The sequence below is a fragment of the Notechis scutatus genome, chromosome 5, assembly GCF_049901735.1.
Source record: "Notechis scutatus isolate UNSWTSFEM ecotype Mainland chromosome 5, rNotScu1.2, whole genome shotgun sequence".
Classification (NCBI taxonomy): Eukaryota; Metazoa; Chordata; class Lepidosauria; order Squamata; family Elapidae; genus Notechis; species Notechis scutatus.
In genome coordinates this window covers 26,423,849-26,441,672 of record NC_142013.1, presented here as the reverse complement: position 1 = coordinate 26,441,672, position 17,824 = coordinate 26,423,849, and the positions used below count along the sequence as shown (strand labels likewise).

Below are 17,824 nucleotides of genomic sequence, written 5' to 3'. Positions count from 1 at the left end.
ATTTTTTTTTCTTGAACTATGACATCTAGGAAAAGATGATGTGGAAAGGCAAGTGGCTACTACAGCACACTCTCTGACCAGTGACTGTACTAAGTACTTTTTGGTATTTTTCCCAATCTACTGATTCTATGAATAGGACTGCATTTGCATGCAACAAACCCCACAAAACATTTTGAGTAAATAAACAGATTAATATAAACAGATATCCAGAATGTCCATGAAAATTACACAAATTCAGCTTCTGCTATAAAAATGCACAAAGAAAGGGCAAATCTTTGGCTTTTCATTTATCTGACACACTAACCAAGCCTTACCTTCTACTGGAAGTGAACAAAGTGAGTCCATGCTTTTAGCTGGTCGAATGGTTGCTTTCTCTGCAGAAAGAAAGGATGTAAAATGTTTGAAATATAATGACACACTGCAGTTATACAGAAATGAAAATTGTTAATAACTGCAGCTGCAAAGCAGAAAAAGATTTAATATCCTGAGAATACATACAGCTCGATCTTTAATTTACAGCTAAAACTAAGCTTCCTTACCAGCTAGCAAGGTATAAGAGGTGCACTGCTTTCTTAACTTTTTAGCACAGTGAAAAAGGCAAGCTTGATTCAATATGTTTATCTGCCAAAATAGAGATAACGATTTTTGCAAGGATTTTCTGAGTTGCTTATTCATAAACAATGAATAATTGTGCATTGTTCTTTATTCAAGGAGCCCACTATCTTCTCCCTAAGCAGAGTGTTGGGCTGTTAATCAAGACTGGATTATTTTCTTTGTCTTTCCTCATTGTGACAACTGTTTGGACACCTGTCCTTCATGTAAGGTACTTATCTGGTAATAAATATATATATTTTCAAAAATCAAAATCTACACATAGTAATTGTATCTTCTTTGCACTACAAGGATTGTTGGAGGGGAGCCAGTACATTTCTTTAATAAGATACTGATTATCTCATAAGGATTCTAATCAGAAACCCCAGACAAGATGAGATGGACACATGTTCCGGGACTCCTTAATAAAACAACTGGCATAGGCATATTCTTAGTAACAGCTTGGGCAGATGCATATTTGACCTCTGCCTGCGCATGCATTCAGCGAGTTCAGAAATGCATGTTCAACACAGTAAAATAATAGACAGTGTTCACAGCAAGAATTTCATAGGCTTTGAGATATGACTGCCTTTTATTGTGCTGCTGAAGTGATACTTGGCATGATGCAAGAGGTTAAATATGCAATTTCCCCCATGCTGTTGTCAAGCATCATTCATACTGGCTTTTAATCCTTGTTACTTTATTAGCATGAATGATCTTTTGCAAAGTGCTGGGATGTGTGCCCCACCCCCACCCCCCCGTTGGCCAAGGCCAAGCTAAGGGAGAAAAGAGAAGCTATATTAATGAAGGCCATAGAGAGTCTTTACCAGGGATTTTTTGTCCTCGAACAAACACACTTCCATTGCGGCTCAGTTTAGTCTTAGCTTCCGATCCTGACCGGCCCAGATTAAAAATAGACTTCCATTTCTTGGACTTTGTGGATAATTTTCTCCTGAAAGATAAAATCAAAGATCTGTAAATAAGTAACAATGGTTAACAGTTAAGATTAATACGTTTTTAATGTGTCCCCTTTTGTTTGTCTTCGTTTCCTCTCAGATTTTATTTTATCGCTTTTCACAGTTGTAGCCAAGAAAGACTTGAGCATCTCCAGCTAAAAAAAGAACAGATAGCAGATGGTGCAAAGGCTTTGATTTGAAACATAGAGGGCTCTTGCCATTGGAGTAGCCAAGAGGCTAGACAGTTTGACCCAGAAAATGACTGCTTTCCCTTTCCCACTAATTATATATGTTATATTATGTATGATGTGGGAAATGGACTTTTATGACTGGCCAACTCCACCCAACGAAATTATGGGTAAAATAACATTTGACCTCAGGGTTCTGAGTTCGATACGGCCTGCCCTTCATGCTAATGCTTCAAGAGATTCAGAATTTATTACTCGTACAAAGATGTGGCTATTCAGGCCCTAATTTATATTATGAGAACATGATCAAATGCCATATGCCAACAGCAATTTAAGTACTGCAATCTACAAAGTACTGATGATGATTCCATTGTGGCTGGATAATATAAGTCTTGCATAACAGCTTTTGACATCTTTCAACAGTATCCAACTATGCATGAGTAAAATATAGAATATTGGATATGCTACACAAATAAAGAATGACGATTGAGGTAGATATTCCAGATGCAATTGGGGAAGGTTACCAGTAGGTGGCTGCCTCGTCACAGGTGCCTCAAGACTTTGTGTTTCACTCCTGATGACCAAACATTTAAAATGAAGCAAAGCAGAAAAACTATTCCTGTATCCATCTGTCTGCCTGCTACTAAAGGTACTGACGCTGACCAGGAATTTAATGTTATCCTTCTCACAGCAATGTTGAGGAATTAGGGGGAAAAGTTAATATATTTTTAACATATATTTCAAGTTTTGATGTATCTATACAGTGCTGGGGAAAATAGCAACAGCAATAGCACTTAGACTTATATACCACTTTAAGTGCTTTACAGCCCTCTCTAAGTGGTTTACAGAGTCAGCATATTGCCCTCAACAATCTGGGTCCTCATTTTACCGATCTCGGAAGGCTGGAAGGCTGAGTCAGCCTTGAGCCTGGTGAGATTTGAACTGCCAAATTGCAGGCAACCTGCAGTCAGCAGAAGTAGCCTGCAGTATTGCACTGTAACCACTGTGTCACCATGGCTCCAAATGGTTCTTTCTCCCAAAATTGCACTACGCTTATTCATGGAAGCTATCAAATCGGTAAAGGTTTCTCTTACAGTGCTTGGCTGCACATTGTTATAGTTGGTCCAAATTGGCTGCACACCAATTGCATCTAACAAGATGCCTCAGAGCACCAAAGAAGACAGGTTAGACCAGGGGACCCCAACCTGTGGCCCGTGAGGAAATTGCAACCGGGTGATGGAAACAGCTGGTGAGTGCATGTATGCACACCCTCACTTCTGCGAGCAGTAGGCAAGCACATAGGCTTAATTTGCATGAGCGCAAGAGCTGTGTTCATGTGCATTTGCCAGCCGTTCTTATAGAACCATCCCCTCTCCCTCCCCCACTGGTCCACAGGGCCAGAACACTGGGGAATTCTGAGTTTGTTCTGACCCAGGGCCCAAACACATCAATCCCTTTGCATTTAACAAAACGTTTCCTTTATTAGGAATGCCAGCAGCCGCTCTTTCACAGCAGGATAATGAAGTCTCTAAATCCTGTGGAAAGCTCCTTTCCCTGAATGCACACTTCCACACTCCTCTCCCACACTTGCACACACACACACACACACACACACACACACACACACACTCACTCACTCACTCACTCACTCAGAAGGCTCAGCAGATTCCAAGAAGAATTCTGATAATTTCCAGGCAGGATTCAGAAGTGCAGGCTATCCATAGCTGACCCGCAGGGAGTTGAATAGTTGTCTGCCACACCTATTCATCTCTGCCCCCTGCCTTTTATCCCCGGAGCTAGGGTGGGGCTTCGCTACCAGCGGTGGCTCTTCCATCCCAAGGACCAGCCCATAGATTCCTGCTGCTCTCCTCTTCTCTGCCTTCTGTGCATCCGTGCATCAGACACTGGACCCAGCTGTTCCTCCTCTTCCTCATCAGCCACCTCCAGACCTGGGGGTTGTTGACTCTCTATCTGAGGGCTTATGGATGGCCCAGGCTCCACCTTTGTCTCTATCTCTGACAGCTCCATTCCCCCTTCCTCCTCAAAGCTCTCACATTGCCTTAATTCTGGCCCTGACTCCCATGCTGCCTCCTTATCTGATTTGGCTGCCGGAGGAGCTGATGGCCAGACAGGCCACAACAGATTTGGACAATGGTAGGCCCTTGGATGATATTTATTTACTGAACTTATATGCTCTTTCATGGCCCTATTTATCTTTGGTGTTCAGTTTTCAGGTACTAAAACAAGGAATACTTGCTTGCTGTCTGGTAGATCAAGGACAGTATGATAAAAGGAGCCTGTGGCTGGAACAATTTCTGGCAAACTGTTCTCCCTTCGCTCCTTGCGGGCAGGGTGACAGGCTGAGAGGCTTCGGGCCTGAGCTTCTTCCAAGCTCACCAGCTTCATTGGCAGAGAGGTGGAAGGTAAAGTTAGGCTCTTCATCACAGGTTTATTCTCTGGAAAACAGAAGGAAAAACACATTAGAACAGAGGCCTCCAGACTTGGCAACTTTAAGACTTGTGGACTTCAAGTTCCAGAATTCTGGGACTTGAAGTCCACAAGTCTTAAAGTTGCCAAGTCTGGGGACCCCTGCATTAGAATCTAGCTTAATTTGGGATGGAATGGAAGGTAGGAATGACAGAGAGAAATAGAAAACCAATAGATTTCTCAAGCACTGCCTTTAATGAATAAACTTTCCCAGTGAAATTGTTTGCAAATGTGATTGTTGAAGAAATTCACTTCTTATCCAGTAATGTAATCCAGCACCCTCCACCCCAATAGTCCCTTGGTCAGCAGCCATGCTCCACAGTGCCTTGGCATGCATCGTCTGAAAATGATGTTGTTTATTTGTGCTAAACTCTGGGAAGACTAAGCTCTTTTTTTTTTGTTTTGAAGATGAAGGAATACTTCTCTCTCATCCAGATTGTTTTGGAAATTTGTTCTGAATATTGTTGCTCTTTTTCCTATTCAACACTGACTGCTATTGTCAGAAGGAAGTAGGAAGTTACAGCTCTGGAACTCCAAAGAAAAAAAAGAAAAAGTCCCGATGGTTAAAGGCAGCTTTCCCAGCTTCAAAATTGACACTTTAGCATTTCTTCTAATTAGCTGTGTGATTGATTTATTGGAAAAGCCATAGCAAAGAAAGCTCACCTCCAAACACACTTTATAATAAAATAGAGGACAAAGCCAGATTAAACAGAAGTGAAACAGAAGTGAATATACCTGAATGGAAAGAGTGTGGAGGAGTCTTATGGTTCTGTTATTATATAATTTGACTGGTGGACTTTGCATTTAATTTTAAATATTTTTAAACATTATTATATAGAAACCATGAAAATGATCTCTTCTGAAAACCTTTATCAGGTTGTACACCATTTATATGGAACAGTTTATAAGGGAGCCTAGGAAATTCTTATAACAGGTCTGCAACTCTTTTTGAGTACTACTCATGATATGTGGTGAAAATAATCCCTTAGCTGCCAGAAAGGAACAATTTAAAACAGCCTGTCCACCCGGCAGCTGCAACTCATGAACCCATGCTATTTACACCTTTTTCTTTTTTAAGATTGTTATGGGACAGAACAATGGCTAAATTGATTTTTCAGCATGATGGCTATTCTAGCTAGTGAAACAGCACAAGGGTGGGTTATATAACATCCATGGGTAGTAATGTGTTTGCAAACAATTTTCTTGGCACATATTCCTTGCCATACTTCACTTTAAAAAAAAAAATACTCTTTTAATCCAAAACTTGATGTGTCAGAAACTGACAAAGTAAAAATCAAGGTGTCAGCTGCTAATATCATTTCTTTTCCCCAAGAAGGTTTCTGATCTAGGCAAAAATAAGTGTGGAGTTTGGAACTTGGTGGTTTATTTGGAAATATGCCCTCATGCTCAGGAACAAGACAAAATAATCAAGGGTCAGAGGACATTTGAGACAGTAGTGATGTCAGGAGGAGCAACCTCACCAATTTCACTGTCTTCTATTAAATGGAAATTTTATGCCTGACCTTAGCATCAATTTGTGGATGGAGAAACTGCATGACAATCATTTTAGTGATGGCAATATTGTCTAATATTCAAATGTGTCCACCGGCCCATTAAAATGCCAATTTATGATAGCTGATAAATTTCAAACCAAGTATCTCAGGACTTTTCCTGTATCTTTTTGGTGTGATGAGTAACTGTAACAACATACATTAGGTCAATGATGGGGATAAAATTCTCCCAACTCTTAATTATCTTTTCCATGCTCCCCCCCCCCCCTTTTTTTGCTTTTCCAAGTAATCAGGTTGCAAGATCAAGAGAAATGAGCAACAAAAGAGAACAATGAAAGCTGAGACTTCTCCCTAGATCCCCATAATTCAGACTTCAATGAACGAGAATCTTTGCAACACTTTTTCCAAGGTGAAATGAAGATTGTATGTCTTTATTAGCAATAGCACTTAGACTTATATACCACTTTATGGTGCTTTACAGCCTCTCTAAGTGGTTTTACGGAGTCAGCATATTGCCCCCAACAATCTGGGTCCTCATTTTACCCACCTCGGAAGGATGGAAGGCTGAGTCAACCTTGAGCCTGGTGCAGTGGTGGGTTTCAAAAAGTTTTACTTGGATAGTCAGCAGAAGTTGCCTGCACTACAGCACTCTAACCACTGTGCCACCAAGGCTCTTCCTTTTCCTTTTGTGCATAAATTAAGATTTGGTAAAGGTTGGATCTTCCCAAACCTACTAATGGTTCTGAAAGCAATTTTAAAAAGTCTTAAAGGACAAAAAAAAAGATTACAGGCAGTCCTCAACTTACAACAGTTCATTTAGTGACCGTTCAAAGGTACAATGGCACTGAAAAAAGTGACTAATGACCATTTTTCACACTTATGACCGTTGCAATATCCCCATGGTCATGTGAATTACATTCAGATGCTTGACAATCAGTTCATATTTACGACAGCTGCAGTGTTCCTGGGTCATGTGATCCCCTTCTGGAACCTTCTGACAAGTCAATGGGAAGGCCAGATTCACTTAACAATGTTGTTACTAATTTAGCAACTGCAGTGATTCACTTAACAAATGTGGCAAGAAAAGTCATAAAATAGGGCAAAACTCAACTTTCTCACCTAAGCAACATAAATTTTGGCCTCAATTTTGGTCGTAAGTCAAGGACTATCTGAAAAAATTGAGGTAGCAGACTTTTGCCCACTATTAGTCAGGCTTTATATTAGTCACATCAAAAAAGTCCACTATTTTTTAAAATAATATTCATATAGATGCCCTTCATTTCCTTCTTCTGTTTCCTTTTTTCAATAGAATTGGGATTCAGATGTTTTGAATGAATACCTCACAAGACCTAAATACTAAAAGTAATGTAAGTAGGTTATGTGCTGGGAAGAACTAAGTTTATTGGCCAAAAGAAGTCAGATAATTTGGAAATGGTCATTGCTAGCATAAAAGAAAATAGAAGGATTTACCTTCATTATCCTTTGGCCTGATACAAACGTTGTCGCTGAAGATCTCGTCCACATGGTTCAATATGAATTCTATCACCAACTGTTGGACTCGCACTTCCAAGAAAGCTGCATCTCCATTGCAGCCCTCTGCCTCAATTTCCTTTGATCTAAGCACAATCAGAGAAGCAGTTGGAAGAACAACCCCGCATCACCCTGCCGAGGCGCTGCTTGTGAACAAGAGAACTAAATTTCCTAATAAGCCATGTCTGCAACTTTATAGCAAAAAACACTGTAATAGCAGCAGAAATTGACCTACAGCCTAATTGTAAACCTTTTCGTTTTGCATTCCTTTCATATCTCCTCACTTACACTACAGACATGCGTAAATCAACTATATACATTACATGATTTAAATGAAGTACATTTTAAATGGCATGGTCTCTTTTTTATAAAAGATTTAAAATAAAAGGTTGCCATAGTCGGTTTATGGAAAGATGAGAGGATGAAGTCCATCCCTTTAGTCCAAAGTACCATTCTATTTTTATCAATACCAACATGTTATTGGGTAGCAAAATAGAGCCAATCACACAGAACCTGCACTGCTCACTTCAAAATACAAAGTCAGGGTAGACAATTGGTTTCAAATGGTCTCCTCTGCTCATAATAGAATACCTTATGCCACCAGGCTTGAAATTTTGGACCTGGACAACCTAGAACTACACCACCTATGGTCTGATCTAAGCTTAGTACACAAAATTGTCTGCTACAATGTCCTACCTGTCAATTACTACTTCAGCTTCAACCTCAATAATACACAGGCAAACAATAGATAGAAACTCAAAGTAAACCGCTCCAAACTCGATTGCAGAAAATACGACTTCAGCAACAGAGTGGTCAATGCCTGGAACTCACTATCTGACTCTGTTGTTACATTCTCAAACCCCCAAAACTTGTTTTCTCATACATGCTTGACAAACAAAATAAATAAATAAATTAAATAAATAAAATGTTTTAGGAATACCACACCACAATGTGTGTATCTTAGACCAACACTAACAGAGCTAAGCTAAAGCAGAGAAATGGTTTGGCTTTAGAACCACGGTTGCATATGTTCTATTCACACATAAACTATTCACCCATTTAACCCTCCTAAATTCTTCTCCTTTCTCAGAAACCACAGCAATTGGGTATTAAGATATCCTCTACTAGAGTTCATAAAGTCTGCTTTGAAACTTAAATACTGCACAAAGGGGACAACTCTTTATAGAGATCCATCAAAGCCCTGGAGAGCCATGAACCCTTCAAAGATGCAGCAAAATTCTTCAGGCAGTCTTTAAACACTGCAGTGTGTCTTTCAATGAGCATTTCCTCCCCTTTTCAGAAAGACAAAAAGAAGAGTTTGAATCTGGGGGAACATCTTAAAAGAGAACTTCCATGGGCTATATTCAGCTCATAATTCTTTATTACTCTCCTAGGAGAAACAAATGGTAATAATCAACTTATGGTGGAATCAAAATATAGATTTTTAGAAGGACAGCAAGGGAAGAATTAAAATGAATCACAGATCATAACTGAGAAGAACAGTTTCATGAGTGGAACTTGCATCTCAGAACAATCCGGTTGCAAGAACAATCCTTGTGTATGCTAAAAGAAATGTCAAGAATAGTCGTCCCATTAAAGAGACTCAATTAACCAAATGGCTTTTTTTTGTATATGGATTAGTGTATTGATTTGCTTAGTTAGCAAAATGTCTTTGCTAAGCTTTTATAAAAGGAAGACCAAAATTTATGAACAAAGATGAAGTACAATATAACAAGCCTTTCCCTAGATCTCATTAAGTCAGGGTTTCAAAGAATGTGACAAAAACTCTCATTTATTTCACTGGCTTTTATCAAACATTGCAATGGCAGTTTTAATAATCCTTCCCCTAAACAATATCCTTCAGATGTGTAGCTTTCAACACCCATAATTTCGTAAACCTGGGAGTACAGTCAGTCGATATGGTACAATGATTAGAATATCAGATTAGGTACAACGAGCTCCATATTAAATATCTCTTCAGACAAGAAGCCCACAGTACTTATTCTAATGCTAACAAAGATTTCTCCAGATTAAATATATTTAACATAATATATAATGGACAGTCTTTTCTTAAAGGAGCAATTAAGATCAGCTGGAGTTGGCAGCATGTCAGGGATAATGATGATTATAGCTGCTTCCCTTCTAAATCAAATATCAGTCATGAAAGAAACATTTTCTATCTCATTAGACTCCTTACTCCAGTTGATCCTGTTAGCATTTTTAAGCTGGCCAAACTAAAGCATGAACATTCAGTATTGTTGCATGAGATGAAATGGGCGGAGGAGGGGAATGCTTGGTTGTCATTTCAGCTTCCTAAAAGAAGGGTAAGATGAAATGCTATAAATCAACAGGGCACCGTTGTTTTATGGCAGACCAGACAAATAAAATAGCTAGCGACATAATCAAACATGAAACATATCTCAGCCAACAATATTATGTCAGCAAAAATAAACAGCATACACAAGCAAGGATTGTTTCAGATTACTTCAAAGAACATTCTGATGAAATTCTTATCTGAGCTGAACTACTTTAAATCTGCTGCCTAGTGGCAGAAATTTATGTCCCATTTCTGTACAGCAAAGAGTGAAGACAAGAGCCTTAAAGTGCATAGCAAGCACTTTCATGTGAATACAAGATACAGCATTACAGCAAGCCTCCCTCTACTACACCAGATTATTAAAGATGCAAGGAAGGATGACCCAAGAATTTCAGAACTCTGCCTAATTACGACAACGGATCTTAACCACCCCTTGCTAAGAGACATATGAGCCATTTTCTAGGCAACATTCTGATCATTGGTAGCAATTCTACTTAAAGCTGGGGCTGCTGCAGTCCAAGTTAATCCAAAGGATTTAAGTTATCTCTGAGTAGAACCATCACTTCAAAGTGTCAAGTGGGAAAGGACGGGAAAACATCAGAAAACAATTCAACTAGATGGATTTTGTGAGTTTGTCTTTTTAAAAAATCTGCTTTGTGTTTTTTATCACATCAATGGTTTGGCCCAAACAATCTTTCCTTCTAACTCCAGCTTCACCCACCTATCCAAAAAATAAAAACAGATAAATTCTTTCTTATCTTGACATGCCAAAGTGTTGCTGAAGAAATTATCTTTGGGTAACACAATCCTTTGTAAAGCTAATGGCTGCAGTGATAGATAAAAACTCAGAAGGGATTCCTTCAACAGGATAGCCTTGTAAGGGAGGTACAACTACTTTTCATTTTCCCTGGGGATCCATATTTATATAAATAAGTGTAGCTTCCAACAACAACAACCACCCTCTGTGAAATAAAAAAGGAGGACTATGCAGGAGACACAATTAAATTTTGGAGCAGTTTAAGAACTGCAAAGCTGGAGACAAGTTTTACCCTGTATTTTCTGAGGCTCAAATCCTGAGCCTCTTGCTGACCAAATCAGTATTCTTGAAAAAACTCATTTTAGTAGTGGTTCATATGCAGTGCATTGCTGCATACACACAATGGAAAATTCTAATGAGAAGCTTTTTTGAAAGCTACATGAAACAAATGGATCTGTGCAATAGTGCTTTCATAATCAAGTTCATTTCAGTGTATTACTGCTTGGAGAAGTACTGTGTCAGATATCTTCAATGCTCTTAATGAATTATTGTGATACCTAATACTAGAAACTTCAGTACAAAAGTGGATGTATGTGTGTATGTGTGTTTTACATCTCTTCTTGTGCCTTGCAATGAGGACACCAGATGCACCCAACAAATGGGCATGGTTGCAGCAAACACATACATAGAATTAGGATTTTGCAATTTCTTTCTTAATTTAGAGGAGATGTGTCTGAGATTTTTGTTTTTGTTTTAATCTATACAAAGCCTATTTTAGGAGTTACAATACCATATTCATGTTCCATTGAAAAATACTGTGGAACTAGAGCCAATTTTTCAGCAATCATTTTAGTATATACTTTGAGAAAAACACAAAAAACAGGCTTGGTTCCCTTCTCCAGTCATGGCCTATATCAGTGGTTCTCAACCTTTTATTCACCACAAATCCCCTTTAAATATCTTTTGTGGCCATGAACTCCCAAGACTGAACTCAATATTTAAATCATAACATTTCTTCAAGGCTTCAAGCCTGTGATGACATCGTAGCCAATGGTGGAATTCGGAGGTAGTGTTCAGCAGGTTCTGAGCAGTTCTGGAAAACCCGTAGCAGAAATTTTGAGTAGTTCAGAGAACCGGCAAATATCGCCTCTGACTGGCCCCACCCCCATCTATTCTCTGCCTCCCAAGTCCCAGCTGATCAGCTGGGTCTTCTTTTGTTGCCCTGCACAGGAGAACGGAGCTGGGAAGCAGGTTAGTGGGGTGGGGAGGGAATGGGGATTTTGCAATAATCTTCTCCCAGGAGTGGGGAGGGAATGGAGATTTTACAGTATCCTTCCCCTGCCACATCCCCAACCCATGCCTGCCAAGCTATGCCCACCAAGCCACGCACACAGAACCAGTAGTAAAAAAAATTTTTTATTTTTTTTATTTTAAAACAAATTTTATTGATTTTGAGGACAAACAAACCACCGTTAACCTTTAAATACATAAAACCTCCATTATTAACTTTACAAGTCAAATAAAATATTATTTTATACAACATCATTCTGTTTTTCACCATTTCAATATCATCTTCATTCCTCTCTGTCTTGTTTAACATTATTCTCATCCAACATTCCTCCGAGGTTTTATTAATTCTCAAAGAAAACATAGACACACAAAACACAAAAACATAAAAACTTCTTTTAAGAAAGTAGTTTGGCCCCAGATTACCTCTCTTTGTATGGACTTCAATTAAATTCGTGCTCATCTTATATACCATTACCTATCTTATTTACCATTCTATATCTTCTATATAACTTCTCCCCGCTTTTCACTCTCCTTATTTCTATTTTATTTAATTCATTTTAATTTAAATCATTATATTTATATTTTTTGTCCATTCTCCAAATTATCCATTTATCTCATTCCCTAGAGCAAATTAAAAAAAAAAAAAAATTCTCCTGAAATCACTGATCAAGGTATGATGCCTTTCTATCCTCCCCCTAAAAATATTTAAAATTCCCAATCTGATTCTGCTTAGTACATAACCTACTAACCTCTAAAGAGAGAAAATAATAAATCCATAATAATTAATATAATTAAATAATAAATCTAAATTTTAAATCTTATAACATTCCAATTGTCTATTTCAAGAAACAAGTGCTACAATAATGAGTTTATAATAAGATCAAAACAACAGTAAATTAAACTTTTTAATTAAACTCAATATTTTAAACATTCCTTTTAATCTTTTATTAAATTTTAAAATCTATCATTACTAAACATTTCAACATTTTAATCTTTTGTTGATTCTTATAACATTCTAGTTTTCTATTTCTAATACGAATACTACAATACCATCTTATGTACCTTGCAGAATCTTCTTTTTTTAAAAAATTATACATTACCCTTTATCCCTAAACAAAATTCCTTTTTTCCCATCTTGTTTTATACCTTTGTGGCTTTTCCCTCCCTTTTCCCTTCCTTTCTTATCCCACCTAACCTTTTTCCCTCCCCCTTTAGCTTCCCCTCTCTGTTGTATTCCTTTCTCCTTTTGCTCAATAACATTAACATTGAGTTGGTTTTACATCTTATTTTTTCCTTTCTTAAGTATTTTTTTAAGTCTTAAGTCCTTCATTTTCCTGCCTTTCTTTCTTCTTTCTCTCTTAACTAAATTTTTAGATTCATTGAAGATGGCGTCTTCTTCTTCTTCTTCTCCTTCCATTTCCTTCATCTGTTGTTGTATTTGATAATTAACAAGCGCCATTTCTAAAAAGAGAAAGGCTTCTTTCACAGCGTCCTTTCTTTCTTCATATTCTCTAAGTTCATCAACAGATAAAGCCATTCTTTATTCTTCTTCTTAAAGCAACCAAAATGTTTCAAAAATTAGAGCAATTCCCCAAAGATCCAGATAGAGTCAATCAGTCCAAACAATACACAAAGTTCTCACTTTCTCTTCCTGGGGAGGTATCAAAGGGAAAGGAAAAAAGCTCCAATCTATACTTTAAAGCCTTATTGCAATTAATTTCTGGTCTCAAAATCTTCAAGGCATCCCCTCCAACAAAATCTTAATTTTATATATATATATATATATATATATATATATATATATATATATATATATATATATATATATATATATATATATATATATATATTGTCCTCTTTCTTCCCACTTAAAACAAGAAGCCAAGTTTTTACCTTTTATAAAAAAACAACAGGTTTCTCAATGGCCATTTGTTGATTCCATAAGGAAGGAGAGTGAACTTTCCCTTTCAGCACTCAATTTTGCCGCTTGTAATCTCCTCTGGAAATGAAGTGTTGTTCAAAAAACCATAGTTCTCAGGATTAAACGCCTCTTAAAATCCTGGGTCAGCCAAAAAAACCTTCTCTTGACAACTTTCTCCTCTCTTCCTCCTGCTCAATCTTGCCCAGCTGCCGTCTTCTTTGAGGCGGCCATTACAGACCGCCGCTCGACCGTCTTGGGGAAAGGGGGTTTTGCCGGCTGGGAAGGGGGTCTGCAACACCCCCAAACCCCTCACCAGCTCCCCTTTATCTTCGGCTGCCTCTTCGTGGCAGCCCCAGCCTCCAGATCCACGGATCGGAGACACCAAAGCGGCTAGCATGGCAGGGATCGCGCAGGATCGCAAATCCCTGCCGCTAGCGAAGCCGACAAACCGGAAGTCCAGAACCAGTAGTAAAATTTTTTGAATCCCATTGGATTCACATTTTTTTACTACCAATTCTGTGGGTGTGGCTTGGTGGGCGTGGCAGGGGAAGGATTCTGCAAAATCTCCATTCCCACTCCACTCCTGAGGGAAGGTTACTGCAAAATCCCATTCCGTCCCCACCCCACTAACCTACTTTCCAGCTCTGTTCTTCTTTGCAGGGCAACAAAAGAAGACCCAGCTGATTAGCTGGGACTCAGGAGGCAGAGAATAGAGGGGGGGGGGGCAGTTAGATGTGGTATTTGCCAGTTCTCCAAACTACTCAAAATTTCTGTTACCAGTTCTCCAGAACTGATCAGAACCTGTTGAAAACCACATCTGATTGTAGCCCCCCAGGAGTCTGCGGACCACAGGATGAAGACCACTGGCTTGTTTGATCAGATAATTCAACTTCACATCACTGTTTCTAGTTTTGGTCTCTTGAAACAAACTATATTTATTTATTTATTTATTTATATATATAACCTCAGAATATATATATATATATATATATATATATATATATATATATATATATATATATATATATATATATATATATATATGTATATGTATATGTATATGTATATGTATATGTATATGTATATGTATATGTATATGTATATGTATATGTATATGTATATATATATATATATATATATTAAAAAATAAATTTACATGTACTCTTGATTGAATATTTTATTAAAATATATATTTTATAGTTTTTCAGATTTACAACTTTTTCAGGTATTTCCTTTACTTTTTCCAATAAAATGTGGGTCACTGAACTATATATGAACACCTCATCAGTTTTTATGGCCATGAAAATGGGAAAACAAACAACAAATTGATGAGATTCACCTCCACCATCATATTTGATTTTATGCTCTTCCCCCACGGCTGGATTCATCCACAAAGTTCCTATGTGCACATCTATTATATGCTTCCATTAACTTTCTCGGTATTGCCTTTAGGATAAAGCAAAACAGTAAGCATATTTATCATACCTAAGGAGATTAGGTGCCCACACTAAAGCCAGGTTTCTGGTGTGCATGTTGGTCATGCCGCTGAAGGATGCCAGAAGTGCCAGGTGCTTGCTTAAGTATTCCAAGGTCCTGAAATAAAGTAGTCAAGACAAACCAAGAACAAATATGACTATTACAATGTGCAGGATATGCATCCATCTGGAACTGGTACAACTAATGTAACACGCAGTAACACAATGCTAATGTGTAAACTAAAATATGTACCGATTGCCAATTATTGAGCATATTTTATGTACACTAAGCTGTATTGGGACTGAATGTGCAATCATTTGTAGCTAGGGTTATAGCTACAAAAGTTTAAACAATAATTTTATTGACATTTTTAAACAGAATAAGACTAGTACAAACTAAACTAGAGCAAAAAAGAAAAGAGAAGAATGCAAAAACTAAAGGTGCAAAAAGAAAAAAAAAGCAGAAAAATAGAAGAGAAAGAAAAATAATATACAGAAGTGGCATCTATGTTATGGGACTTTCTCTCCTGTCCTCCACTCCAAAATTAGATTAGCTCCATCCCTTTTGACATTCTGGAAGACCCTCAAGACTGGTTATGTTATGAGGCCTGGGGCTCCAGTTGATATGCTTAGATGGCTCCATTGTTGATGCACCTATTGTTATCCACTCTTTGGTTTTATATATATATATAACTTTGGGTGAGATAGGTGAGTGTTAGGAATATGAGTCACCTAACAATTATTTGGGTTGGAAATATATAAACCAGGATAGACATTTTAACACTGCATCTTTAAGAATGAAAAAATTGTAATTGGGTGTGGTTTCTCAAATGGCCATAAGATGGAGCCAGAAACCTGGGTTGTCTTAGTCTTAGTCTCAGAAGAAGTCTCAGTGAGTCTCTGTTTCCTTCTGTTGGAGAGTTCTGCCGTTCCTTCTAATTGACTGATAATCTTGGATTTGATGTAAGTCTGATACTGAACTGTTTTTGACACTGGACTTTGTTATTGGATTATCCCTGGACTAAAAACTGACTGATCATACCTGTGAATGACTTTGGACTGTGTTTTGAACTTTGCTTAAACCTTTATTGAAAGTAAAAAACCTACATTTACTGTACAGTGTATCTGTGTGCTGTGTGTGTATTATTCAAACACTACTCTCAAATATGTCTCCCTGTATGCACTCATTCTCCTAACGGAGAATTACCTCAACAGTGAGTATACAAATTTCATTAATAAATATATGAATACATCTTCTTAATAGCAGTTACAAGTATAGTTATAAATTGACTTTACATTGTGACTCCTTTCTTTTTATAATTTCTAATGTCTAATAATCAAAGCCATAAATCATGAGTTCAGGCTTTTTCTAAATGCAAAAAGTCCATAAGGGATTTCCAGTCACCAATAAATGTAGATATTTTCTTAGATATGTTGACCTTTGAGTGGCTTGTTAAGATCCATGTTCTATTGAAAAAGTGAAAGCAGTCAAAGCAAAAATATTTAAGAACAGACACTACACTTCATTATATTTTTATCAAAAAATTTAATTAATAAATTGCAGCTAATGAGATCACTGCCTTTAATTATATTTCCTATCTTATGTCACATTAAAAATTAAAAATTTAACATTGATTCCCAGTGGATTTGGGAGCTGCAGCAAAATTTGGGCCATGAGGACTTCAATTTCTTCATTCTGGTCTACTACTTTAACTACTAATGCATTGGTTAAATACTCAATCCCACCTTCCATTTAAATATTTGTTTTCTTATTACTCTTATTTATCTCTCCTGGGAGGCATTGGGACCCCACAAACTCACGTCCCATGTCTCTCCACTGAACATTTGAAATTGAATGAGGAGAAGACACAAAATAGATTTAATCTGAGCTATGTAAACCTCATCTGAATTATCTTGAAGCCATGTTGACTGAGGAGCCAGCTGGTTGTGCGATTATCTACAACAATGCTTATACAGACTCAAAACAAAAAGCGTTTTATGATTGAAAATATTTTACTTGACAATAAAAAGCTTCCTGGAATTTCAAAATGATGTGATAGAGATCTGAATATAGTAATAAACATCAATAATAGATGAGTAAGCATTAAACAAAAGCACTGGAAGAAGGTGCCTGGGAAAAAGATGATTTTGATAGGTGGGGAACAGAGATGGTTAGTCCTGATAATGTAACATCCTGCATGTTTCAATAAAAATATATTGAAAAAATATAGTTAAGTTGTTGAGCAATTATTTGATTAGTGGGCTATTAGTGGACTATTCAGTTTTTTTAACTAATTAAAAACCAAGCAATCTCAGATAAAGGATATTTTTCTGATGTTACCTGCCTGCAACCCACAATAACTACTAAGTTTTTTCTTTTACCTGTAATGTGATGGTGGAAGTTCCTGGATGACATTTTGAATCTGGGCCAACTGCTCTTTCTCAGGGAAGCACGAGACTGCTTCCTGCAAAGACATCAACAAAAAGAATTCAGTTAGTTCACAACCCCTTCTTGAAGGCAAAAACAATGTCATCCACAATATCATTACCAAATTGATGCACAAAATAAACAAACATGGAAATAATAATGTCTGCAGATACCAAGGAAAACAGCAAAATAATTGTAATACTTATTAGGAAATAATGACATTTGGGGAATTTAAAAAAATGGAGTGTGACGTTGATCATCAGCTTATAAGGAGATTAAGCAATTGCACAAAAAATAGATCTGCCAAGAACTATTTGTCATGAGTACTATCCAAAGTTTTCATTTCAGTGGTGATATATCAATTAGTATATTA

General features: G+C 37.3%; 1 protein-coding gene and 1 long non-coding RNA gene across 2 annotated transcripts in view; one reads left to right on the top strand and one right to left on the bottom strand.

Annotated features, from left to right (window-relative positions):
- Positions 1–17,824, bottom strand: part of ARHGAP31 (Rho GTPase activating protein 31) — a 120,666-nt gene that overhangs the window by 16,920 nt on the left and 85,922 nt on the right. Inside the window, exons 4-9 of the mRNA XM_026681881.2 lie at positions 17,406–17,488; positions 15,034–15,141; positions 7,204–7,349; positions 3,993–4,191; positions 1,419–1,543; positions 315–374 (exon numbers count right to left, since the gene is read on the bottom strand). Of these exons, the coding sequence (XP_026537666.2) occupies positions 315–374; positions 1,419–1,543; positions 3,993–4,191; positions 7,204–7,349; positions 15,034–15,141; positions 17,406–17,488 (721 nt within the window). The remainder of the gene's footprint in view (positions 1–314; positions 375–1,418; positions 1,544–3,992; positions 4,192–7,203; positions 7,350–15,033; positions 15,142–17,405; positions 17,489–17,824) is intronic.
- LOC148130415 (uncharacterized) lies at positions 6,020–8,208 on the top strand. Its single transcript, XR_015749772.1, has 2 exons — positions 6,020–6,142; positions 7,043–8,208. It is a non-coding gene; the product is annotated as an uncharacterized LOC148130415 (long non-coding RNA).